The sequence below is a fragment of the Nycticebus coucang genome, chromosome 2 (assembly GCF_027406575.1).
Source record: "Nycticebus coucang isolate mNycCou1 chromosome 2, mNycCou1.pri, whole genome shotgun sequence".
NCBI classification, from domain to species: Eukaryota; Metazoa; Chordata; class Mammalia; order Primates; family Lorisidae; genus Nycticebus; species Nycticebus coucang.
The window spans coordinates 1,291,415-1,317,427 of NC_069781.1; the positions used below are offsets into that span (position 1 = coordinate 1,291,415).

The following is a 26,013-nucleotide window of genomic DNA, read 5'->3' on the forward strand; positions in this document are numbered from 1 at the left end:
GACCTCCATGTGTCCCATCCCACTGTTAACCCACTAGATTTTTTCCAGTAAAAAGAAGAAATGTTAAAATGTCAGAGGCCTTTTGCTGTGGGGACTCCTGGACACGCCAAGGAGCTGCCCTGCTTCCTATAGCCCCTGCAGTCCATCCATGCCTTGCACACACCTCTCAGTCCACTGTAGCCCCAGCGCCCCTCAGCTACACCTGCGAGGAGACCTATTCCCTCCCACAAGCCACCCCCAACACGTCTCTCAGCACTGCTGTGAGCTGCTATGTGAGCCGTCCAGGCACAGAGGAGAGGCCTCCTCCCGTGGGGTGCTGCTTGCTGCTTTCCTGGCCCCCACCCCTGTGGGCCCAGGCTCATTCGCAGCTACTGACCTGGCCTGTTCCCAGTATGAGAATTCAACCTCCAGATGGCAGGGTGACCCCAGCCTATAGAGTTCACCTGGGACTCTCCCCGCTGCAGTGTCCTCAGAGGGTGGCTGCGGCAGGGGAGGAGGACACCGCAGCCCAAGGTGCTACACTCACTCTTGTAGCTCCAGTGGATGCTGGTGACCTGGATCTCCTGCGTGGGGATGTACTCCTCCACAAAGGCCTTGCCCTGCAGCCGGTGCCACAGTGCCGTCTTGCCCGTGTTCCTGTCTCCTCGGATCACTATCTTCACTGCAGGGGAGAAGAAAGACTATCATGTAAAACAAGCCGACTCAGAACTATACTCTTAAGAGTAATTTCAAAGATGTATCATCTGTTCTGCAGCAAACCCGTTTTTCTCTTGCCCAATTCAAGCCTGAGTGACTGGCACACAGTGCAAGAACTGGACATGTGGGGACAGTCCCCAAATCATGAGGGCGCCTGGCAGGTGGTCCTGTGCCTAGACGGTGTCCTCCTGGACTGACAGAGGCACCCCTGGGTCAGGACCTCACCGGGAGGACATTAGTCTCTCCTGGAGCCAGAAGCCCCGGGACCTCAGATGCCCAGGGTCAGGGCAGCGGTACTCTTCTCCCTGCAGCCTGTGTCTGTGGCATGCTCTCAGTCCATTTTCCGTGGCCCTGGAGTGTTCAGTACACAGTGCCGTGAGACCCACAGGTGGGCTACCAGACAAGGCTTTGTGGCCCTCTGAGGGTTGGCTCCCTCCAGGGCAGGCGGTGGCACACCAGTGACTGAGTGGGGCCCCTGTTAGAGTGGCACCACTCTGTCTACTTGGGAAAGGTAGCATGGGAAGTGTTAGGGGAACATGCTGGGGCAGGGCCTGGCCTCTAGTGTGGAGGAAGAACTGACAGCCCTCGGTGGGGGCTGGAGGGAGACACTATCAAGAACAACTCGTGAACTTCTGGCTCTGGAACCCACATGGATGGTGGCAGCATTGCTGAAGCCGAAGCCCTGCAAGGCCTGGTGCTCATGGACCTGGGAAGACCTCCCACAGCAACCAGGGTGGCGGGGGTGCAGATGGTGTTCCACACATGGGTCTCGGGGAGACCAGGCAGGGGCCCGAGGAGCAGGGGGGTCAGGGAAGGGATGGGGCAGACAGCGGAATGGAGCTGGGGGGGAGGAGGGTACAGCAGGTGGAAGGCTCCTGCACTGACTCACTCCTCCTTTCCATGCTGTTTGACAGCGGTGACACCAAGTTCCTCCCCTCCCCAAGTTCCGTGGCACCTGTCAGAGCCAGAGGGGTACACCCTGACCTGTGCTGCGTCCCCCCGACCTATGGTGTGCCCCTCATGACCTGTGGTATGTGGTGTGTCCACCCTGACCTGTGGTGTGTCCCTCCTGTCTCACAGACCCTCAGCAATTCTTCTATGAAACTTACTAATTTCCTCACCCCATTCCACATTCCCAAAAAGTCCCAACTCTAGCTTTTTGAAAGTTTCTTGTGAGGTCTCAGATCTGGATGACATCACCAGAGAGCACACAGCCCTCAGTGGTCCTGCAGCCCCAGGAGAAAAGCCCAGGAAGTGCAGGGGTCTGTGGCCCAGCCCAAGCTCACATGGGTAAGGTCCCTCTTTTCCTCTCTGAGGACCAGGTGCGGCCCGCCCTGCCAGTGTGGCAGGATCCTGAGGACAAGCCCCCTCTTCTGTGCTCACCAGGTTGTGGGAGCACTGTCCCCCCGTGAGGCACAACCAACCGGTTCCAGGGAACATGGCAAGCTGGGCTGCACTCATCATTGGCTCAAAGTGAGTGGCTGTTGCTCCATGTTCCTCAGGAGCTCAGAGACCTCAAGAAACTGCCCTGAGCCACACAGCAGGAGCAGGGGCCCTGTGGCCCTGCCAGCTGACCCAGTCTGCCAGAGTGTCCACCTGTCTTGCCCACACATTTTGGGTTAACCACTGGGCTCTTCCTTCTCTCACATTGTTTCTTTTCATTTTCTGTGATTTTCACATAATTTTTATTTTGTTTTCTCATACAGTATGTAATTATCGATGTCTTTCTATTTCTTTTTATGGGGGGTGGGCTTTAACAATGCTGTAAGTACCAAGATGGAACCACAGGAGGCTGCCCTCCCCAGCACAGGGGAGTAGCTGGGACTACAGGCACCCACCACAATACCTGGCTCGTTTTGTTGTTGTTGTTGTTGTTGTTACAGTTATCATTGTTGTTTTAGCTGGCCCGGACTGGGTTCGAACCCACCAGCCTTGGTGTATGTGGCACCACCCTATTATTTTATTTCATTTCTTTTTTACAGTTTTTGGCCGGGGCCAGGTTTGAACCCTCCACCTCGGGTATATGGGGCCAGCGCCTTACTCCTTTGAGCCATAGGCACTGCCCTATTTATTTATTTTTTTTGTAGAAACAGAGTCTCACTTTGTGGCCCTCGGTAGAGTGCCATGGCCTCACACAGCTCACAGCAACCTCCAACTCCTGGGCTTAAGCGATTCTCTTGCCTCAGTCTCCCAAGTAGCTGGGACTACCAGCGCCCGCCACAACGCCCAGCTATTTTTTGGTTGCAGTTTGGCCTGGGCCAGGTTTGAACCCGCCACCCTCGGTATATGGGGCCGGCACCTTATCGACTGAGCCACAGATGGGGTCTTGCTTTGTCTCAGGTTGGTTTGGAACTCCTGAACTCCAGCGATCACCCTGCCTTGGCCTCCCAGAGTGCTGGGATTATAGGCGTGAGCCATGATACCCAGACTTTGATCTTGGTATTTAAAAAAAAATCCACTTTGATTTTGTAAAAAGGACACATTCTTTTTTTTTTAGTTTTTGGCCAGAGCTAGGTTTGAACCTGCCACCTCCAGCATATGGGGCCGGCGCCCTATCCCTTTGAGCCACAGGCGCCACCCAAAAGGACACATTCTTTGTAAAGGATTTAAACAAGGTAGAGAAGTATGAAAATTACTGTAAAAACGCCCAAATACAAAAGCCAAAAACTCACCCTTATAAACTCAGGGGCTCATGTCCCAGATACCTGTGCTCTGATGGCACCTCATGATGGGGTCCTGGCTCCAATGCTATTTTTCAAAAAAAGTGATTTTACTTGGTATTGGAAACAAATGTTTCTTTTTTTTTTTTTTTTTTTGTAGAGACAGAGTCTCACTGTACTGCCCTCGGGTAGAGTGCCGTGGCGTCACACGGCTCACAGCAACCTCTTAACTTTTGGGCTTACGCGATTCTCTTGCCTCAGCCTCCCGAGCAGCTGGGACTACAGGCGCCCGCCACAACGCCCGGCTATTTTTTGGTTGCAGTTTGGCCGGGGCTGGGTTTGAACCCGCCACCCTCGGCATATGGGGCTGGCGCCCTACTCACTGAGCCACAGGCGCCGCCCCGGAAACAAATGTTTCTTTACTGTAAAAGATACTAAAGCAAACTCTTATTATTTATTTTGAGACAGTCTCACTTTGTTGCCCCTGGTAGAGTGCTGTAGCTTCACAGCTCACAGCAACCTCACTCTTGGACTCAAGTGACCCTCTTGTCTCAGCCTCCCAAGAAGCTGGGACTACAGCTGTCCGCCACATGCCCAGCTATTTTTTTTTCAGAGATGAGGTCTCCCACTTGCTCAGGTTGGTCTCAAACTTGTAAGCTCAGGCAATCCATCTGCCTCAGCCTCCCAGAGTGCTGGGATTGCAGGGATGAGTGACCACACCCAGCCTAGCAAACTCTTCTTAAATTTAAGAACATTACAAAAAACGTTAAGAGGGTGGAATCACTGTATTTTTAAAGTTCATTTTTACCTGTATGGACATTATAATTTCATTCTCCATGTTTGTGAAGCTTTAGAGACTCTCCCTCACTGTATTCCTTAGTCATGTCTGTTCCAGGCACACAGATCTTGTTCATTTCAATCTTTGTAGTGCACTCCAGGGTGTGAACGTCCAGGCTGGTGTCCCACTCCGTGCTCTCTATGACAGGAACGTCTCAGATTTTGTGACCTCTACAGTGTGAATATACCAATGTTTCCAGTCTTTTACTGCATGAAGAAGTCATGTCTGCTTTTATTTTTTTTTTTTTTGAGACAGTCTCACTATGTTGCCCTTGGTAGAGAGCTGTGGCATCACAGTTCACAGCAACCTCAAACTCTTGGGCTCAAGCAATTCTCGTTTCAACCTCCCAAGTAGCTGGGACCACAGGCGCCTGCCACAATGCCCAGCTATTTTTGTTTGTTTGTTTGTTTTGCAGTTTTTGGCCGGTGCGGGGTTTAAACCTTCCACCTCTGGTATATGGGGCCGGCGCCCCACTCCCTGGAGCCACTGGCACCGCCCAACGCCCAGCTATTTTTTGTTGCGGTTGTCATTAATGTTTAGCTGGCCTGGGCTGGTTCACACCCACCAGCTTCAGTGTATGTGGCTGGTGCCGTAACCACTGTGCTACGGGTGCCGAGCCCCTGTCTGCTTCTGATCACCCCAAAGTTTGTTGCTGTTGTTTTCACAAATGGGTATTAAAAAATATACCCATATTATGAGTGCACTATGAGGCAAAAAAGTAATGGGCAGGAATAATAAGGGTTACTGCAGACTCATAAAAGAAACAAACAATCTATATCTAACCCCTCCGATTTCCCCCTTCAGTCTCTTGAAGTGAGTCATAGTAACAGGCTGTTTGATGTCCAGGCCTATCTTGTATTCCCCTGGCAGGTGAGCTGGGGACCTGACTGAGGTGCCTCGCCTCCTGACTGGGGGGTGAGTCTGGTGTGCAGCTTTCCTTTCTACAGCTATCCTTGCTTGGGGGAGTGGTCAAGCTGATGCAAGACTCATAAAATGAGGTGGTACGAATTCCTTCTGGGCTTTTTCAATTTAAATTTTCCAGAAAGAGTTTGTTAAGACTTTATTCCTCCTTGAAGGTTTGATAGAACTTCAAGAGAAACAAACTATCTGGTATTTTCTCTGTGAGATTTTTACCTGCTGATTTTGTTTACTTCAAGGTTACAAGACTTCTGGTTTTCCTGAGCCAGTTTTGGCAAATTTCATTTTTCTAAGAATTTATCCATTACATCCAGTTTTCACTAACTTACTGACATGACATTATTTAAAATTCCTCTTATCATTTTGATTTCTAGAGCAACCACAGTTGACTCTGGGGCATTGCCAGTCTGAAAACGCGTGGGTCTACTTTATATCTAGATTTTTTTCAACTAAATGTGGATTAGAAATACACTAAGGGGTACAAAATCCATGTATATCAGTGGTTCTCAACCTTCCTAATGCCGCAATGTATTTTCATTGTTAAAAAGGGGCTGTGGTGCTCGCTTCGGCAGCACATATACTAAAATTGGAACGATACAGAGAAGATTAGCATGGCCCCTGCGCAAGGATGACACGCAAACTCGTGAAGCGTTCCACATTTAAAAAAAAAAAAAGGGGTTGTGACCCACAGGTTGAGAACCACTGGTGTATTTGGAGGGCTGACTTTGTGGGCCTGCCTCTGCAGTGTACGTGGACTGTGGCAAGTTCTGGGGGCAGATATCTTGGAACCAGTCCCCCAAGTATACTGAGGGATGATGTATACTTATGGGTATGATGATACCCATAGTACAATTAAGCTTTTTGTATATATTACCTTTTATTGATCTCTCCTGCCAGCTACGTTTATTGGTCTTTTCAAAAATTCAGCTCTTAACGTCATTAACCCTCTTCACTGCGTATCTGTATTCTGTCTCTGCTCGAGCCTTTATAATCTTCCCATCTGCTTTCTTTGGGTTTATTCCACTGTTATTTTAAAAAAGTCTCAAGTGAGCGGTGCCTGTGGCTCAAAGGAGTAGTTTGAACCCGGAGGTGGCGGGTTCAAACCCAGCCCCAGCCAAAAACCGCCAAAAAAAAAAAAAAAGTCTCAAGTGGTCTTACTACTTTCCAGCTTTTCTCTTTTACTGATGTAAACACTCAACAATGCTGTAACTTTCTTTCTGGTACTTGCTGGCGGTATCCCATAAGTACTGATATGTGGCATTTCTGTTACTCTAGTATTTCTTCTGTTTAAAGTTGTGTCTGCCATTAAATTTCCAAAGGCAAGATTTACAATTTTGATTATCATTTGTTATAGACTTTTAGAGAAATTGGTAGGATCCTAATTCTTTCAAATGTATTGAAACAGGCTGGTCCATTTTCTTAAGTGTTCACATGGGGTTGAAAAGGTGGTGTATTTCTGAACTAGCTCATGCAAATGATCGTCACGGCACAGGTCAGGACGTTACCGTGCTGGTCATGTTCTCATCTTCCACATGGACCCACACGGACTCTATGACTGCTTTACCCTCACTCACTGCCAGAAATGAGCTGAAAATTTTCCCCATAGTGGTACAGCTGTCAATTCCCCTTTGTAGATCCATTATTTTTCCAATACACAGAGCAGAATATATTACTAGGTGCAATAAGTTTATAATTATCTGCCTAGTAACTAAACACTTAAAAAGTCATTTTTGGTGATCCTCAATTTCTCATAATGCCTTTTGGCTCACAGTCTGTTTTATTTGCATTTAATACAGTGAAATCAACTTCATTTCAGTTAGCATTTTCTGGCATATATTTGGCATATGTATTTTGTTTTTAACCATTCTACATTCTTGTGTTTTAGGTATGTCTTCTGGAGCCAGCCTGACAATCTGTCTTTTTTTTTTTTTTTTGTAGAGACAGTTTTACTTTACTGCCCTCGGTAGAGTGCCGTGGCATCACACAGCTCACAGTAACCTCCAACTCTTGGGCTTAGGCGATTCTCCTGCCTCAGCCTCCCGAGTAGCTGGGACTACAGGCGCCCGCCACAACACCCGGCTATTTTTCTTTTTGTTGCAGTTTGGCCGGGGCTGGGTCTGAACCCCCCACCCTCGGTATATGGGGCCGGCGCCCTGCTCACTGTGCCACAGGCACCGCCCCAATCTGTCTTGACAGAAGCAGTGACCCCACTGACCTCTGCTGAGGTTCCTGCCCCCCTGCCTGTCTCCCTTCGTTCTGCCCATGCTCCTTCCCTTATCTACTCTGACCTGGTTCCCCGAAGTCTGCTTTTTCCTCCTACTATTAACATTTGCCTGGTAGTGTAACATGTTTTATTAATATCCTCCTCCCAGGTAATACAAGCTCTTTAGAATGTTTTCAATTCTAAGAGTATTTTAGCTGTTTTGCTTTTAGCCACACAAATCAGACTTCACCTTAACATGTGCAGACCACATCTGTGCAGACTTATCACTGTCTGTGCCTATATGCCCACTCTTCCTTCTTGTGATTCACAGGTGCCTTTAAGGATCACGTCCTTTCTTTCATGGAAATCTGTCAGTTTATGTATCATGTTCTTTATCTGAAAGCATTTCATTCTCAAAAGTCCTAATTCTACACTAACAGCTTTTCAAAGCACTACATGAACTTTACTCCAAGGGATCTACAAGGTTTGCTGGGAAAATACCCCTTCCTGCCACCCGTACTTCCCCTCCCCAGAGACTGCTACTGTCACTTTGTTTTAATAGATAGGGTCTTGCTCTGTCATCCAGGCTGGAGTGAGGGGCGCAAACAAAGCTCACTGTGGGCTCAAGCAGTCCTGCCTCAGCCTTCAGGGTAGCTGGGACTGCAGCTGTGCACCCCATGCTCAGCTAATTAAAAAAATTATTTTTGTAGAAATGGGGCAGCTGTGCACCCCATGCTCAGCTAATTAAAAAAATTATTTTTGTAGAAATGGGGTCTCATGGGCGGCGCCTGTGGCTCAGTGGGAAGGGCGCCGGCCCCATATACCAAGGGTGGTGGGTTCAAACACGGCCCCAGCCAAACTTCAACCAAAAATAGTGGGGCGTTGTGGTGGGTGCCTGTAGTCCCAGCTACTAGGGAGCCTGAGGCAAGAGAATCATCTAAGGCCAGGAGTTGGAGGTTGCTGTGAGCTGTGTGACACAATAGCACTCTACTGAGGGCACTCTACCAAAAAAAAAAAAAAAAAAAAGAAATGGGGTCTCACTATGTTGCTCAGTCTTGTAGCTTCTTTTTTTTTTTTTTTTTGGCTGGGGCTGGGTTTGAACCCGCCACCTCCGGCATATGGGACCGGCGCCCTACTCCTTGAGCCACAGGCGCCGCCCAGCTTCTTTTCACTAATTCCTTTGGTCCTTGTTTCCATGCCTCTGGATAAATTCTTTTATTTCTACTTCTCCACTTTACACTTTCAGGCCTTGCCCATTGATTTCCCTCTGAGAAAAACTATGCTGTTCCTGAGCCTGCTCACACACACCCCTCTCCTCCCTCTGTGTATTTATTTTCCTCTACAGTTTTTCAATGGTATTTTGCTTTGCTAGGTTCTCTGTATTTTTTTCTTTTTTAATTTTTGAGACAGAGCCTCAAGCTGTCACCCTGGATAGAGTGCTGTAGCATCACAGCTCACAGCAACCTCCAACTCCTGGGCTGCCTCCACCTCCCAAGTAGCTGGGATCACAAATGCCTGCCACAATGCCTGGCTATTTTTTTGTTGCAGCCATCATTATTGTTTGGCGGGCCTGGACTGGATTCGAACCTACCAGCTCAGATGTATGTGGCTGGCGCCTTAGCCGCTTGAGCCACAGGTGCTAAGTCTATTTTTTTTTTAATGAGACAGAGTCTTACTTTTGTCGCCCTTAGTAGAGTGCTGTGGCATCACAGCTCACAGCAACCTCCAGCTCTTGGGCTCAGGCAATTCTCTTGCCTCAGCCTCCTGAGTAGCTGGGACTATAGGCACCCGCCACAACACCCAGCTATTTTTTTGTTGTTGTTGCAGTTTGGCCAGGGCTGGGTTTGAACCTGCCACCCTTGGTATATGGGGCCAGCACCCTACTCACTGAGCCACAGGTGCCGCCCAGGTTCTCTGTATTTATCAGCACGTCGGCACCAACTCCATGCCAGCTACCACTCTCCTCTGCAGCTGCTGGCAAGCGTAAGGCTGTGTGGACCCCTCCCTGACGTTGTCTCTGCAGTCCTGACCCTGGTAGCTTGGCCCTCAGCCCAGGGTCTCTATGCCTCTCTTTAATGCTGTATCTCCACTGTGGGTTTCTTTCTTGATACTGCTCAATCATCCCAGTTAAGCAAATCCTCTAAGATCTATCTTCCTGAAGAGAGAAAGAAGGTAACACTTTAGAAACCTTCTATGCCTGAAGATGCTATGATGTGATGCTCACACCTGAGTGAGATCTGACTAGAGGTGGATTCCAGGCTGGATATCATGTCCCTTTGGAACTGTGAAGTCACTGCCCCAGCATCCTCCCACCTCCAGCCCTGTGTGCCCTTTCTCTCACTCTCCCCTGTGACATTCTCAAATATCTCCATGATGTCCCTTGGTGAGAGTTTTTCCTGCCACTTTGCAGGGAGCATGTTCAACTTAAAAATGCACATACTTCAGTTCTCAAGTTGTGTTCTTGAATTATTTGACGGACTTTGCCACCCCACCCCACCCCAGGAGCAGCCCATTTGTTACAATTCCAAAACCTGAAGTCTTTATAGGCGAGTCTGATACTTCTTGTATCTGTTGCCTCCCACTCACTCCCCCCCTTTCATTTTCTGAGTTTTTACTGGCAGCTTGTGTTTTCTGGAACTTTATCCATGGGACTTCTCTGAGGCATGGGTTGAAGTTGATTTCTTCAGAGAGTATCTGTGATGTATCTGCCAACTGCCTAAGTATAGAATATTACCAACCAGAAAACACCTTAAGTAAATTCTCCATTTTAGATTTTTGGAACCACACAGATACTCTTGAAGGTAAACTCACATGGAGGTCAACTTGTGTTTATAAATACCAGGAGACAGTGCCCCTGCACCTGGCACCAGGTTTAACTCTGGGCTCTCATACCAGGTGCCTTTCAGACTCCAGAAGTGCCCCTCGCCCTCCTGCCACCACCACAGCCCCCAAAAAGAAAGCCTAAGCTCGCTGCTCCCTCCCTCCCAGCATCCCATCCCCACTGTTTCTGACAATGGTGTACTGAATAGCTGGATACCCTTCATCCAAACTCAAGAACTAGATGATGTAGTAATGTTTTTCTAAGTATTTTATTTAAATCTTTTTGGTTATTTTCAAGGGCAGAGCTGTTCAGATTATTAACTTTATTCTGCCAAAATCAAACTGGGTGCCGTGTAAAAGCTATTTTTAGTCTAGTGTTTTAGTCTAGTTTCTTTCACATAAGAAAACGTCTACTTATGATTTTATCTTAATTTTATCCTTGAGGAAGGGATAACCTCTCCTGTTCTCACGTACATTTATTTTCCTTATCTGGTGCCAGATTTCAGCACACCAATGACAAACTGAGTGGAAGTAGGAGTACTTGTCTTGGTCCAGGTTTTAAAAGGATTGGGGCTTATGTGTCATTATTCTACACAGGTTTTGACAGATTGCCTTTGACAAGTAAAATAAGTTTCTTTTGGTTGGAGGCAGTGGCTTACACCTGTAACCCCAACACTTTGGGAGGCTGAAGCAGGAGGATCACTTGAGGCCAAGAGTTCCAGATCAGGCTGGGAAACACATAAGACCCAGTTTTTACCCCCCTCCCAAAACAAACAAACAAAAACCCAAACAGGCAAGTGTAATGGCACCTCACCTGTGGTCCCAGCTACTCGGGAGGCTAAGGCAGATTGGTTGAGCCTAGGAGATTAAAGCTGTAGTGGGCTATGATCATCCCTGTAGAAAGCCACTACATCCCAGCCCAGGCGACAAAGCAAGCTTACTTTCTTTCTTTCTTTTTTTTTTTTGTAGAGACAGAGTCTCACTTTCTGGCCCTCCGTAGAGTGCCATGGCGTCACACAGCTCACAGCAACCTCCAACTCCTGGGCTTAAGCGATTCTCCTGCCTCAGCCTCTCGAGTAGCTGGGACTACAGGTGCCTGCCACAACGCCTGGCTATTTTTTGGTTGCAGTTTGGCTGGGGCTGGGTTTGAACCCGCCACCCTCGGTATATGGGGCCAGCGCCTCACCGACTGAGCCACAGGCGCCGCCCTCTTTTTTTTTTTTTTTTTAAAGTCCAATTTTACTCATTGTAGTCACAGACTACTTGTCTTCACGACATATATTCTTGGGTGTTTGTTGAGATTGTCAGTTTTTATGACTGTTTCCTGGTTTGAGAGGGGTTTGTTTCTTTTATGAGTCTGCAGTAATCCTTATTATTCCTGCCCATTACTTTTTACCTCATAGTGCACTCTGGGTGACGCTGCCATAGCTACAGCAGATACAGCTGGGACTGGAGCGGCTTTCTCACAGCTCATGTTCACTCAGGGTCTTGTTTCCAACTCCTTACTTTCAACCTTTCCGTGTCATTATATGATATATCTCTTCTATACCAAATAACCAAATTAATGACAAAAAATCAGATCCCATGTTCTTTCTTTGAACTGTGAGTTTTGCTTATTTACATTTATTTGGATTGTGGATACAAGTGGAATTATTTCTACCACTTTGTGTTATAATTTTTAGTTCCTGAGCTGGCTTATTTGCCTCTCTCTCCCAGCGTTTTCTGCCTTTTATCAAGTTGGACAAAGGGTTTTCTAAATTATTCTTTTTGTTTGGTATTTATTGGAAAGATTTACAATCTATTTCTTTTTCCCTTCACAGGCACCTATCCTGTGATACAATCTACTTTTAGTCTTTGAATGGTTAACGCTTACATTTTTAACACATTTACTGTAGTAAAGTCTAAAGCTGATATATTTATCTGCCTCTAAAATAGTAATATAAAGAGTTTTGGCTGGGCACGGTGGCTCATGCCTGTAATCCTAGCACTCTGGGAGGCCAAAGCAGGTGGATTGCTTGAGCTTACGAGTTCAAGACCAGCCTGAGAAAAAGTAAGACCTCATCTCTACTAAAAAATAGAAAGACTGAGGCAAAAGGATTGTTTTACCCTGAGTTGGAGGTTCTGTGAACTATGACACCATGGCACTCTACTCAGGGTGACAGCTTGAGATTCTATCTCAAATAAAAAAACAAAAAAAGAAGTTTTGAATGCCTTAACTCCAATGAGCTCTATCCTGTGTTATATGTAATTTCTAGTATTTTAGTTTTCTTCTTTTATATTACGTACATACTTATTACCAAGGACTTATATAACCAATGCTTATATATAGATTTCACCAGATATTTACCGGTTTCTTTGCTTTTTGAATTCTACTTCTATCTTCTGAGTTCAGTCTCTACCCATCTAAAGTGTATCTTTCCATGTTTACTTCTACAAGAATCTCTGCACACTGAACTGTCATCCCAGCTAAAGATTAAGTTTACTCCTGCGGGCCCTTGCTTAACTGCTTGACATGGATTTCTAGGCTGACAGTGGTTTTCTTGCAGCCCCTGATGCTGCTGTAAGCTGCACCATCAGCTTACTTGTTTCTCTGAAGGCAGTCTTTTTTGCTCTGGTTGCATCTAAGACTGTTTTTTTCTTTTTGATATTCTGAAAATGTCCAATATGTCTAGCTGTGAGTGTATTTTAAACTCTGGATTTGGACTTCTTGGAGATTAATGTATTCTGGAAAATCCTCAGCATTTATTTCTTTAAACACTGCCTCCTTGCCATTCTTGCTACATTCTCCTCCAGAAATTTGTATCTGATGTGCTGAAGTCTGCTTAATCTCTGGGCCAAAAGTCTGTTCCAGACATGACTCTCTTTAATGAGTTCTTATTCTGTTTCACTTCTCTGTTAACTGTTTAAATTTTAATGACCATATTTTTCATGTCTAGACATTTTCATTCTCATTGGTTCTTTTTCAAACATGACTTATCTGTTTATGGTATTTTCTGTATTAATTTTTAATTATTTGCAAAAAGAATAAATACTAGAGAAGAAAAACCTATAAAAAGTAGGTGGTTGTGGCCTGCAAAGGTTCAGAAATTTACAAATTGGCCCTCCAAAGGCATGTCAAATAATTTGCTAAGCACAGTTATTTATTTCCTAAAGGAAAAGCTGTTTTACCCTGAAACAAACCTTTCAAAAAGTTCCCTAGCAAGGAGTTGTTTCCCTTTTAACTTCTCACACTAAGATCTCTTTGGGAAGGACTCTGATTCTGTCCTGAGCAAGGCCAATGAAGAGTTCCATAACAACAGTTGTCCTAATTCCAGGAGGATTCCTCACCTTGAAACTTGCCCACCAAACCCAGCTAATATACTGTGTCCAATACCAGTAGAGAGACCAACGAAGGTAACTTTTTTCTTTAGTTTATATACAAATGACTTCCAAATTGGAAATACAATACAATGTCTCATTCAAGTTTTGATTCTAGGCGGCATCCATAGCTCAGTGAGTAGGGCGCCGGCCACATCCACCAAGGCTGGTGGGTTCAAACCTGGCCCGGGCCAGCTAAACAACAATGAAAACTGCAACAAAAAAATAGCTAGGCGTCGTAGTCGGTGCCTTATAGTCCCAGAGGGAGGCTGAAGCAAGAGAATCACTTGAGCCCAAGAGTTTGAGGTTGCTGTGAGCTAAGACGCCATGGCACTCTACTGAATGTGACCAAGTAAGACTCTGTCTCAAAAAAGAAAAATCCTGACTCCTGCTCGGTGCCTGTAAGTCAGTGGCTAGGGCACCAGCCACATAAACTGGACTTGGTGGGTTCGAATCCAGCCTGGGCCCGCCAAAACAACAGGGACAACTACCACCACAACAAAAACAATAGCCAGGCATTGTGGCAGGTGCCTGTAGTCCCAGCTACTTACAAGGCTGAGGCAAGAGAATCGCTTAAGCCCAAGAGTTTGAGGTTGCTGTGAGTTGTGATGCCATAGCACTCTACCCAGGGCGACATAGTGTGACTCTGTCTCAAAAAAAAAAAAAAAAAATCCTGACTCTGTAATTACCATACAGTTGGTTTGTTTCCCGAAGTAAGACATCTGGAGAAATAAATACTACAAACTTCCTATCCTACTAACACAGAAACTCAAAGTTTCCTAAGCGTCTATTATTCAACTACAGAGACAATAGTTTTTATTTTACCCCTTTTGTCTTTTGTTAAGGTTTGTGACTCAGGATATGGTCTATCATGCGAATGTTTCATGTATACTTGAAAAGAATGTGTATTCTGTTATTGTTAGGCCAAGTATTTTATAACTATTAAATAAAGTTTGGTTGCTGAAAAAAATATAATTTCCTCTCAAATATAATTTAGGAATAAATCTGGATTTCTCTCAATCTCACCACCTTTCAGTTCTAGGAGATATTGGCATGGTCTCCAACTATTGGAGACTGGGTTTCCTCCTCTGGAGGGACACTGCTGCCCTTTTTGGTCACACCAAAGGGTGGGGCCCTATGGGAGCCTTTTCAGAAGGGGAACAGTTTCTAGTTCCTGGCTTAATTTCCAAGAGACTAGGATTAAGTTTAAAATAGTACTGCAAAAACTCAAATCAAATAAAGTAAGCCTAGCGCTCCGGGAGGCTGATGCATGTGGATTTCATGAGCTCAGGAGTTGAGACTAGGCTGACCAAGAGTGAGACACCCCCCTCCCAATAGAAAAACTAGCTGATATCAGTGGTACATGCCTCTAGTCCCAGCTAGTGGGGAGGCTGAGACAAGACTGTTCAAGCCCAGGAGTTTGAGGTTGCTGTGAGCTATGATGCCATAGCACGCTACCTAGGCAATTGAGGCAATTTCAAAAAAAAAAAAGAAAAATTAAATAAGGGGTCCAAATGCAGATTCTATAAAGACTTGAGTGAGCGTTGTGGCGGGCGCCTGTAGTCCCAGCTACTCGGGAGGCTGAGGCAAGAGAATCGCTTAAGCCCAGGAGTTGGAGGTTGCTGTGAGCTGTGTGAGGCCACGGCACTCTACCGAGGGCCATAAAGTGAGACTGTCTCTACAAAAAAAAAAAAAAGACTTGAGTGAATAAGTATTTTGACTTAATATTTTCTTCTGTAAATGTGAGAGAAATACATACAAAATTCCAAGTGTAACATATCTAAAGAGAGTCCTCTTTAAAACCTGCACAAAAGTCTTCCTAATTAGTAGTTTCTAATATTCCACATTATCATAGAAATATGGGGTCTGTAAAGCTCCATTTAAAGTGACCTAAACGGCACATGTCTAAAATATGGTAGCAATGTATGAAAAAGCTGAAAGTCAAACAATATCAAAGCAGGGGGCCTGGTGCAGTGAAGATGCAGCTCTCGGTCACTTGAGGCCAGAGCAGCCTGCGTAACAGCAAGACCCTGTCTCTACTAAAACCAGAAAAATTCCTGTCTTGGTTTGTTAGGAGGTGGCATTTTTTCTAATGTGTCCTGCAGTCCCAGCTACTCTGGATCCCCGTTTTTGAGATTGCCGTGAGCTGTGATGATGCCATCAGCACTCTAGCTCTGGTGACAGAGACACTCAAAAAAAATTGAACGGCGCCTGTGTAGCCCCGTATACCGGAGGTGGCAGGTTCAAACCCGGCCCCGGCCCCGGCCAAAAACTGCAAAAAAAAGTTGCAGGGAAGAACACCAAAGCTCTTAAATACTACCAGAAACCCTCAAAATGAAAAAAAAAAAATCTCAAAAGAGGTCAAGAGGACAATTTACATAATTTGTAACAGGAGATCGGGCGTTAGTAAACAAGAGATATCTCCTTACAATCATAAATAAAGGGGTATGCCTTCTGGAGCTTTTCTAAATACGTCCCTTAAAAATGCTTCTTTAAAACAAAAAAGCGAGAATGAGTGGCGTAGAGTGATATTTTGTCTTCAAACTCGGTAGAAGTCCACAAAGAAAACTCTCACGGCACAGACCATCGGAGTCAGGTGGATTTTACTGGCCCTCTTCCAGGTGGAGTGCACAGCTCACTGCCACAGGGTCCCCATGGCCCCGAAGCAGTGCCAGAGGGTCTATGCCCACAGACCAAAAAGCTCTTGCTTCGTATTACGTAATAATTCTTCTTAGGCGAGGTCGCCTGGGCCAATCGAGGCGACGCATAACGCACCTATAAATGCTCGGCCCAAGTTTGTTCCTCAAGGTTACGCGAACGGATTTCCCACCAGGTGAGCCTTTCTCAGTAATGACACACATTCGCAGGACCCCCGCCCTTGGGTGGGTTAGGGCTTGGCCGGGCCCCGCTGCACTTCCTGTCCCTAAGAACCTGCCCCTAGAGCACCTGCGCGTGCCTGACGTCCGCGGGCGCTCATCCCCATCCTGACCACAGGCCGCACCTCCCAGCACAGCGCCCGCCCCCGGAGGCCAAGCAGGGCCTCCCAGCACACAGACAGCGCCGCTCCTCCGCCCCCTCCCCGACTACACGTTCCACTTTTCTTCAGCTCCTGGGCACCCTGCGAAGCGGCTCAGGGACCCTCGAGCTGCGGAAGGCGGCCCGGCCCAGCCCGGCCCGCACTCACTGTTGTATTGCACCCCCTTGGCGAAGCGCCTCTGCAACGCCTGGTTCATGGACTGCAGCCCGGCGGGGATGTTTTTGTCCCGGCCCGGGGTCTGCTCCGACCCCACCAGTTTCTTCAGGGCGGAAAACATCTTCCTGTTGCGATGTCCGAGCCCAGGTGCGGCCGGCAAGCTCAGCGGCGGTGGCGGCGCGGCCTGTCTCGCACCATGTCCTGGCGGCCCGGGTTTCCCCGCGGCCTGAGCCGGCGCGGCCACAGGCCGGGGTCCCGGTGGCGGAGCACGGCCTCCAGCGGCAGCTCCGGCACTTCAGCTACGGTGGCCCCGCTCCAGCCCCCGCTGCCCCTGGCGCAGCCGCTCTCCGCCTGCCTGCGCCGCCATGTTGGCACCAGCTCAGCAAGGCGCGAGGAACTCGTGGCGACAGGGCTACGTAGCTACGGGGCGGCGCGAGGGCCAAGAGAGCCGGGCGCGCGCATGCGCAGACTCCAAGGCCGGTAGGCTCAGCACCCGCCAGCCATCTGCAGCTTGCGGCTCACCCCTCCGGGCTCCAGTCACCCGAACCAGTTTCCTCTGAGACCCCGGCCGCCCCAGCGATCCCAGCAGTCCTGGAAAAATATTTATTTGTGTAACAGAGCAGAGCAGGCTACTTCTGCCAGGGCTACTTCTTCTTCTTCTTGCTCCCCTTGAACTTCACTTCAATCAGCCGCTGGGCCTGCCTCTTGATCTCGGCTCGCGAAGGGACGTAGCTGTGGTCCACGTCGGCAAACTGGAAGGTCTCTGCAAGGGTGCGGGAGGCGGCCGCACGCCGGGGGCCTGTGGGTCCCGGGTCCCCGCGGGCGTGCCGCCTGCGCTCCCAGCTCGAGCGCCCACCCAGCACCAGCTTCCCTTGCCCTGCGCGCTGCCCCCGGCGCCCCACGGTGACCGTCCCAGCCCTCCCTGCTTCCTCTGCCGCGCAGCCTGCCCGCTTCGGTTCCTTTCTGCCCCGCCCGGCCTGGTGCCCCCCGCGACCATGCCACGCATGGCGTGCCCCTCCTCTCGGGAAAACTAGGTGGGTTCTTCTTTCACTGGCTTCGCCTCTCCACGACATCACTAAGCCACCTCCATCATGAAAATCCCGCAGACACAATACACCCGCCTCCCCCATCGGTACCCCCATGAGCGCCGGGCGGTACCGATCATGTCGTCCTCCAAGTCCTCAAAGCTGATCCTGGTGTTGTGCTTCTCCTTCAGCGTGGAGGACTCTAGGGCGTCCCTCACCTTGGTGCCGACCTGCAGAGCACAGCCCTCGTCAGCTGTGCTGATCCCCATGGACTGTGGGGGCGCCTCCAGGCCCAGCCTACCTCCTCTGTTCTGGACAGCGTCTGCAGGCGGTCAGTCAGGAAAGTGAGCTTTTCTTCGCAGTGTGCCAGCTTGCTGTACAAATCCAGGGTGTCATGCGGCGCCTCTTCTTTCTGCAGGCGAGGAGGAAGGTCTCGTCTCCCATCTGGCCCCACTGGGACGTCAGTGCAGGCAGCTCCCCCTGCTCCGTACCTGGGCGGAGGGCAGGGCCACGCCATAGAGCCGGATGTAGAGGTTGTCTATGCCCATCTGGATGATTAGCAGCATCTTCTGGCTCTTGTTCATGTTGGAGTGGGCCAGTTGGAGCCTTTCTTCTTCCTCTTTTAGCATGTCCTTCATCTTCTTCTCTATGGACTTAAAGCTGTGGGGGACCACAGGGGCACAGCAGGAGTGACCCCTCGAGAGGCTGGCTCATGAGTTGGGTGCTGTCTTAGGGTCAGGGTCAGGGGCTCAGATGTTGGCTGTGAGGCCCTCACTCATCTGCAGGGGTGAGCATGCTCCCAGCCTAGCCCCAGCCCACAGGGGTTGGCTCAGCAACCTGGGGAGCCCTGGGTACCTGATGGAGCTGGGCAACTGGCGGAACTTGAGCAAGGCCTCCTCCAGCCCCAGTCTGCCCGTCAGGGCCTCCAGCCGCCTCCGCCGCTCCTCACAGTCCTCCAGCTGCAGCTCCAGGTTTTCCTCCGTGTTCTTCTGTGCCAGGAATCGGCCGGCGATGTCCTGGCCAGTCGGGGCAGAGAAGCAGGTGTGGGCTAGGGAGGTGGGGGCCCCACTGAACTGGCTTCCTCTGAGCCCCTCCCAGTGGCAACACATAGGGCCTCTGCATTCAGGGAGCGGTAATAATGTAAGAACCGCTGCCTGGCCCTGTAGGCTCATGAGGGGCCAGCCACAGAGTGACCTGCTTTTATTTTATTTTATTTATTCATTATTATTATTATTATTATTACTATTTTTAGACATAGTCTTACTTTGTCGTCCCAGTTAAAGTTCTGTGGCATCATAGCTCACAGCAAGCACAAACACTTGGGCTTAATCAGTTCTCTTGCCTCAGCCTTCCAAGTAGCTAGGATTACAGGTGCCTACCACCATGCCTGGCTAGTTTTTTTTAGAGATGGGGGTCTCCTTTTTGCTCAGGCTGGTCTTGAACTCCTGAGCTTAGGCAATCCTCCCATCTCAGCCTCCCAGAGTACTAGGATTATAGGTGTGAGCCAGTGCACCCGGCTATGCTTTTATTTTAGAGATAGGGTCTCGCTCTGTCATCCAGGCTGGAGTGCAGTGGTACAATCACAGCTCACTGCAGTCTCCAACTCCTGGGCTCAAGCGATCTCCTGCCTCAGCCTCCCAGTACCTGGGACTGCAGGCGCTCCCAGCAAGGGTGAAGTACTTTGTATGGGAAAGAGGGCAGATACCCACACTGGAGACAAGGAAACCACTGCTGAGGGACGTTGTGTTTGACTTTGAGTCACTTGTCTGACAGTGGACAAGCTTGTGTCGGGGCCTAATAATAAACTCAGATGGGATTAAAACAAAAGGGGGAAGTTGGAGGCAGCTCCTGGATTTGCTGTGATTCTTCTGGGACTGAGAAAAGGCTGAGGTTAGAAACAGGGCCATGTCCATGGCATCTGGATCCATGGTCACTGCTGCTCCTGGGGTGGGCTGAGAATCCCACAGCTCAGTCCTGAGAGTACCCTGCAGGCCCCAAGTCTCCTTCCAGGCCTACGAGTAGCAAGGCTGGCCATTCAGGTTTGGAGTCCTCCCGAGCGAGGTACAGCTTTCTGTGTCCTTTTCAGGGGCTCTGCAGACCCCAGCCCAGTTTGAGCCCCCTCCTGCCATGCCCCAGGATTGCAGGGAGCATTACCCAGAGGTGGGAGCATCGCACAGCAGTCTTGACTTTCTCTACCAAAGCCGTCACATCTGTCTGGTATTCTATGTCAACCTCGGAGGTCTCCTTTCTCCTCACTGGCAGAGGGGAAGGGGCTGTCAGCATGCAAAGACATCTTGAGACCGTCAGATGCCCAGTGTCGAAAAGGCTACCCAAACAGACTGTGTGCTTCAGCTGGGCACCTGCACCTCACCTGTCCCCTCCTTAGTGTGGGCCTTCAGGAACCCCCCAGGCAGCCCCAGTGCAGAGGAGGGCATGGCACTGCAGAGCTTAGTGGTACTCCTCAGAGGCAGCCTGGGGTCCAGGGGACTTGTCATCTCTGAGAAGTCACTGAGCAACTGGGCCCTGGGGTGCTGGGACAGTATGGCTGCATCCACAACTACCCACAGGCTCTCAGCCTCTGCAGGGGTCACCTGGGAGAAGAAGGGGCTCATCTGTCTCCCTCACCCTGGTGACTGCACAGTATACCTGCCTCACGGTGTTCTGACTGGGTAGCCCAAGCCAGTGCCGGCCTGTCACAACCGTGGCTGGGGCAGGCAGGGAGTGAAGCTCTTGCCTTTCAGGATTTCTGCATTCATCAGGTTGGAAGGGAAGTCCAAGTCCGTCTGGCCCTGATGGGAGAGGGGGTTGAGGAAGAAGTTGAGCAGTGTCTTGTGCAGGGAGTGAGCCCAGTAGACAGCCATGAGCAGAGCACCACCCTGCTCTCAGCAGGGGTAAGGGGCCAGTCTCGGTGGGCCTCACCCTGCGGTACTTCTCACTGGTCTCCTTTGTGCGTATCTTGTCTATCAGCTTCTTCTGCTGGTTGAGCCGGTTCTCCCGGGCCCTGCGCTCCTCTATGAAGGATGCTTCCCCTTGCCTCATGTTCCTCTGGGGACAAGGTAGGGGGCTGTCACACTAAAGCCAGCAGGCAGTGATCAATCCTCCTCTTACTAGACTTTGGAATAGCACCCAAGGATGCGGGTCATGCCTTCTTCCCATACTACCCATGCCACTGGTCCCACCAGCCTGGCTGCCCCCTCTGAGACACCCCTGCCTCCTCTGCTTAGGGACCCCAGCTCACACATGCCCAGTGAGTTTCCCTCTCCAGCCCAGGCTCTCTGCTGCCCTTTAGACCCTGCTGCCTCCTGGTCAGCCCCATGTGGACCCTATGAAAGTGGACTCAATGTGTCTAAACAAATTTGTTATCCTCTCGAACCTGGTCTCTCACAGAGTGCCTTATGTTGGCTAAAACCATCACCCATCTGCCCCTGCCTACATGTCCTGGACGCTGCTTCCCTCACCATTCCTGTTATCATAGCTCACTGGGATTACCTTTTACAGGCTTCTGATCTCTCAATTTCTGGCCACCCCTACTCCACCTCTGGCCTGACCAGTTCCAGTCCCTGCAGCCAGAGTGTACCCTTTTGAACCACAAATCTGGTCCTGTGTCCCTTTTCACTTCTCCCCAGGGCTCCAGGTTAATTTGACCCTGCTGACCACATTGCCTCTACTGACTCACTGGGATAGACCCTTTGGGGCTTTCTCTGCCCTCAACCATGTCCCCTGCATGTGCTGTCACCCTCCCAAGCCCAGTGCGTCTACCATTACTGTATTTTCTTCACCCACGTTCCAGTCACCACTGAGCCCTGTTTGTTCATTCCTTCAGAGCCCAGCTCAAACCTGTCTCTTTGGAAAGCTGTCCCAGACCTCCCTGAGCAGGTCAGTATACCAGTATATGGGCCCCCACAGAACCCCACACCTTGCTGCCATGCTGGCCTGGCAGCTGTGTGACATTTCTTCATGGACTGTTGGGCTAGAAGTTGCCTCCTCCTGCTGCCCACTCCAGGAGGACAGCTGCATCTCCAGGCCCTGGAGGCACCTCACACAGACTGCATGGGTGACCTCCCACTCCACCCCACGGTCTGGCCAGGCCAATTCTCTCCCTTCCAACAACCTCATGGCTTCTGTGCCCAGTGGATGAACAGAGGCTAGTGGAACTGGCTGCTGGGTCCCTCCAGGGATTATAGGTAGTATGAGTCTGGGGGGTCTCCTGATGGACCCGGGACCAGATGGGCTAAGAGCCCTAGAGGGTCTCAGCCCCAGGACAGAGCTCACCTTGACCTCATCTGTAATCATCATAGCTTCTTGGGACATGACCGTCATATCAGAAAGCTCTGAGCAGTATTCGACCACAAGATTCTGTAGCTTGTCTAGTTCTGTGGGGTATCCCACCAACACCTGCAAGGGCAGGTGGGCATGGAGACCGCAGCTCAAGGGTTTCCCTTCCATGCTGGCTTTGGTGACCCCTCCCTGGTTCTCTTGTGACTGCTACACAGAGTGGATTGCACCTGCCCCTACCCCTCACCCCAAACTGTACTGGCTCTAAGGAGAGTGCTGGGGTCTGGTCTGTGACCCCAGCCCTAGCCAGGCACAGAACAGGTGAAAGGAAGTGTTTCGGAAGGGGCGGCCAGCATGGGCTGATGGACTTCGACAGCCCAGAGATGTCCTGCCCAAGAAGGGCTGACAGGAGCCCAGGGAGGCCTCTGCTCTAGTCCAGGTGACAAACTGAGACTCTGTCTTAAAAAAAAAAATAAAAAATTAAAAGGTGCTACCAGGGAACATAAAACACCCAGGTGTAAGAGGGGTCTGGGGAGAGGCAGGCCAGGAAGGAAGGGAGGGCAAGGCCTCCAGGTGAGCCTCCCAGGACCAGGGGCTCAGGTAACCAGGAAAGGCAAGAGGATGGCCTGGGGTCATGGCACGAGTTGGAGGGTATGACCCCAGCAGTGCACATGTTTCTGCCAAAATGCAGTTCCTCCATGTCACCCCACCACACACTGTCCTCCAGGCCTCCCCTTTGCCAAGTGAGGGTGTTTGGGGGGCTCCCCCTGTCCCCTTTCCAGGCTCTCTGCTCTTGTGGCCCCCCTCTCGCTGCACCACCCACCCACCAAGCTGCTTATCTCAGCCCCCCACCCCAAAGCCCTTCTGTCTTCTTCATCATATACTGCCCATAGGTCCGTGATCTGCTTCCTGGAAGGCTGAGGGGGAAGCAGCCTTCCTGTCCTGTGAAGAAGGTGCTGACTGCCATGGCCCTGGGGCTTCTGGGGCTTAGGATCTGCTCTGCCAGGGACAAGGGCGCTGGCCTGGTTGGTGGGCAGACCCATAAGGTGCAGGAGGTGCCTGCCTGGCAGCATATTAGGGGACATTCTGTGGGTACAGGGCCTTCCCTCAACTCTCAAGAGGCTTGGGTGATGGAAAAATACAAACAGTCCTAAACGATTTAATATGTTGGAGAAAGTCCAAGCAGTTCCTATACATCCATGGACTAGCAAAAGACCAAGTTTTAAAAGGGATGCCTGTAGCTCAGGGGCTAGGGTGCCAGCCACATGCACCGGAGCTGGCGGGTTCTAACACAGCCTGGGCCTGCCAAACAACAATGACAACTACAACCAAAAAATAACCAGGCGTTGTGGCCGGCGTCCGTAGTCCCAGCTACTTGGGAGGCTGAGGCAAGAGAATCGCTTAAGCCCAAGAGGTTGAGGTTGCTCTGAGCTGGGACACCACAGGCACTCTTCCGAGGGTGACAAAGTGAGACTCTCTCTCTCAAAAAAAAAAGGAGGGATGTTTTACATATTCTTGGGTGTCCTGCTTCACTTGTGGCCAAAGCAGGACGTGGTCTTCCCACCACCAGGCAGGAGAGCAGCAGATTGGGGCCCTGAGCCCCCGCCCGCCCTGGCCAGGGGATGCTCACTTTCTTCAGGTAGTCCAGCAGGTCCACATACAGCAGGTGGATGTTCTGGCTCGTGGTGATCTTCATCATCGTCTTTTCGATGTTGTTCTCCAGCTGGCGGATGATCTGGGGGCCAGCGGCAGGCAGCTGAGCGCGAGGGGCCAGGACGCCCAGAGGGGCGGAGGCCCACTCCGGAGGACTAGACAGTCTCACTGTCTCCCTGGGTAGAGTGCTGTGGCATCACAGCTCACAGCAACCTCCTACTTTTGGGCTCAAGCGATTCTTGCCTCTGCTCCTGAGTAGTGAGGACTACAGGCGCCCACCACAACGCACAACGCACAACGCCCGGCTATTTTTAGGGGTCTGGCCCTTGCTCAGGCTGGTCTCAAACCTGAGCTCAGGCAGGCCACCCGCCTCGGCCTCCCAGAGTGCTGGGATGCCCGCCGGGAGTGGGCTTTTTAAGGGCGGTCTCGTTCTCCTAGCGCCGTCTGGCCGTCCCCTCCCGCCCTTGCAGGGGCCCCACGCTCGCCGCCAGCGCCGCGCCACCTGCAGCAGCCGCTGCTCCTCTTTGGTGGCGTCCCGCTGGCTCCGCAGGCTAGCTAGTTCCAATTGCATGTTTTCCAACTTCTGCCCGCGCCGCCTCACCAGGTAGATCAGCACGTTGTGCGCATTCACGCGGTCGAAGACGTACTTGCGGAGCTTCTCCCTAGCCACCTGGTCGGAGAGAGCACAGTCTGCGCGGGGTGCGGGAGGGGCACCGCAGAGCTCGCCCAGAGCGGGCAGGCGAAGGGACCCCGGGGTGGGGCACCTGCTGCACCCTCACCAGCCCACAGGGTCACTTAGTGCGGGTTACGCAAGCAGGGCTGAGAAAGTGCTGCCATTCCCCTCCCGCTTCATTACCTCCATGGTGCTGCGGGAGTGCGCCAGGTTCAGGGGCACTTCTGTCCCGCAGGCCTTGGAGATGATCCACTGGTCGTACTGTGAAGGGCAGGGCAGCGGCTGAGCCTGGTGCCACGGCCCTGTGCCAACCCCCAGCCGCTCCAGGCAATCTCCTCAGGGCCCCCTATTCCCCTGCTGTTGGGGACCACTGGCAGCAGAGTGCAGCAAGACCCCATCTGGGCATCCCAGCTCCGAGGGGTATAGAGAGGAGGGCTTGGGTTTCCTCCAGCAGGACAGAAAGCCAGAGAGCTCCTGCTGCAGGAGATAGACTGGGCAGGCCATGCCTGCCAGGGTGGGTGTTGGGAAGCTGGGGGGTGGGCGGGGGGCATTTGCTGAGGTGATTAGAGCCCTTTCCCAGAGGACCCCTGGCTCCAGAAAAATTGGGGTTGGGGAGGAGAGGAGGAGCTCCTCACCCCCAGGCAGTAGGGAGGGGTTGGGTCCATGCACCTTCTTGGCAAAAGCCCAGTCCTGGGCACCCCGGCGGATGTCACTGCGCAGGAGGGTCATGGTTGCCTTGTTCTGGGTGGTCTTCTCTTTCATCCCCTGGGTCTGGACCATCTGACATTGCTCTGTGGGCAGGTGGAGCAGATGGGGTGGCCAAGATGTGGGCTAGGGCCTGGCCCAGAATCCCCCAGTGAGAGGCATCAGGGCTCCCTCCTCCCACGGGGCCTGGGGACACCCCATGCCACTGCTCAGCACTGGTTATCTGAGAGTTTTTCAGTGGACAGGGTGTGGCAGTGGGAAGAGGGAGGCCAAGGATGAGGTTGAGGTATTAGTGTCCTGTAGTTCTTCAAGATCTGCAGCCCACAGAAGTAGGTGGTTCCTTTCCTGTCCCTTCTGGCTTTGGGGCCCCTTTGCTCTTATGCCCACAAATCTCTCCTTGAACCACCTCATTGTAGGTCCCTTTGATCCTCTCCCCGGGTCTTTATTTTTTTTTTTTTGTAGAGACAGAGTCTCACTTTACCACCCTCGGTAGAGTGCCATGATGTCACAGGACACACAGCAACCTCCAGCTCTTAGGCTTTCGCGATTCTCCTGCCTCAGCCTCTGGAGCAGCTGGGACTACTGGCGCCCGCCACAACGCCCAGCTATTTTTTGGTTGCAGTTCAGCCAGGGCTGGGTTTGAATCCACCACCCTCGGTATATGGGGCCAGTGCCCTACTCACTGAGCCACAGGTGCCACCCCTCTTCCTGGGTCTTGTTGGCAGTGGGCAGTTGGAGAGTGTCTTCTTGCCCTTCCCCCGCACCCCCACCCTCCCCTCTGTTAAAACTGAAATTCCTGCACCCAGGGGCCCCCAGCAACAGGTGGGCCAGGATGGCTGGTCACTATGCTGTTGGTTGACCTTGAAGTCGAGTGATGGTCTTCAGCTCCTGCATCTGCTCTTCCAGGTCCGACTCACTGTGTCTCTTTACGGTGGCCCTCATGGTCCCCAGAAGCCTTGTTCAACTCCCTCCCTCCCTCCTTGGCCTTGGCCTGTTC

General features: G+C 50.9%; 2 protein-coding genes and 1 non-coding gene across 6 annotated transcripts in view; 1 reads left to right on the forward strand and 2 right to left on the reverse strand.

The window, feature by feature from the left end:
* The window catches only part of RABL6 (RAB, member RAS oncogene family like 6), a 30,767-nt gene extending 13,694 nt beyond the window's left edge, over positions 1–17,073 (reverse strand). For 2 of the 4 annotated variants that reach the window (XM_053557616.1, XM_053557607.1), the window contains exons 1-2: positions 16,677–17,073; positions 527–661 (exon numbers count right to left, since the gene is read on the reverse strand). In XM_053557616.1, the coding sequence (XP_053413591.1) occupies positions 527–661; positions 16,677–16,806 (265 nt within the window). In that variant the 5' untranslated portion in view covers positions 16,807–17,073. Of the gene's footprint in view, positions 1–526; positions 662–3,368; positions 3,445–4,164; positions 4,365–16,676 lie in introns of all 4 variants that reach the window. The other 2 variants (XM_053557633.1, XM_053557625.1) reach the window with 2 other exon arrangements.
* LOC128579980 (U6 spliceosomal RNA) lies at positions 5,669–5,775 on the forward strand. Its single transcript, XR_008378346.1, has one exon. It is a non-coding gene; the product is annotated as a U6 spliceosomal RNA (small nuclear RNA).
* Positions 17,074–17,276: 203 nt separating the features above from the next.
* CCDC183 (coiled-coil domain containing 183) lies at positions 17,277–25,958 on the reverse strand. The gene is made up of 14 exons (XM_053571475.1): positions 25,877–25,958; positions 24,981–25,102; positions 24,495–24,572; positions 24,141–24,308; positions 23,616–23,720; positions 21,983–22,105; positions 20,630–20,755; positions 20,445–20,499; positions 19,865–19,965; positions 18,566–18,726; positions 18,202–18,370; positions 18,012–18,122; positions 17,844–17,940; positions 17,277–17,448 (listed from the first exon to the last, which is right to left on the reverse strand). Exons 1-14 carry the CDS (start codon positions 25,956–25,958, stop codon positions 17,330–17,332), a joined length of 1,617 nt encoding a protein of 538 aa, XP_053427450.1. The 3' UTR covers positions 17,277–17,329.
* Between the last annotated feature and the right edge of the window lie 55 nt (positions 25,959–26,013).

Excerpts from the sequence above, each read along its gene's own strand:
- CCDC183 (XM_053571475.1), bottom strand. The coding sequence starts at position 25,958 with ATGAGGGCCACCGTAAAGAGACACAGTGAGTCGGACCTGGAAGAGCAG. Across the intron at positions 24,573-24,980 it reads ACTGGGCTTTTGCCAAGAAG|TACGACCAGTGGATCATCTC; the intron begins GTGCATGGACCC and ends TGCCCTTCACAG. Across the intron at positions 24,309-24,494 it reads ACTCCCGCAGCACCATGGAG|GTGGCTAGGGAGAAGCTCCG; the intron begins GTAATGAAGCGG and ends CTCTCCGACCAG.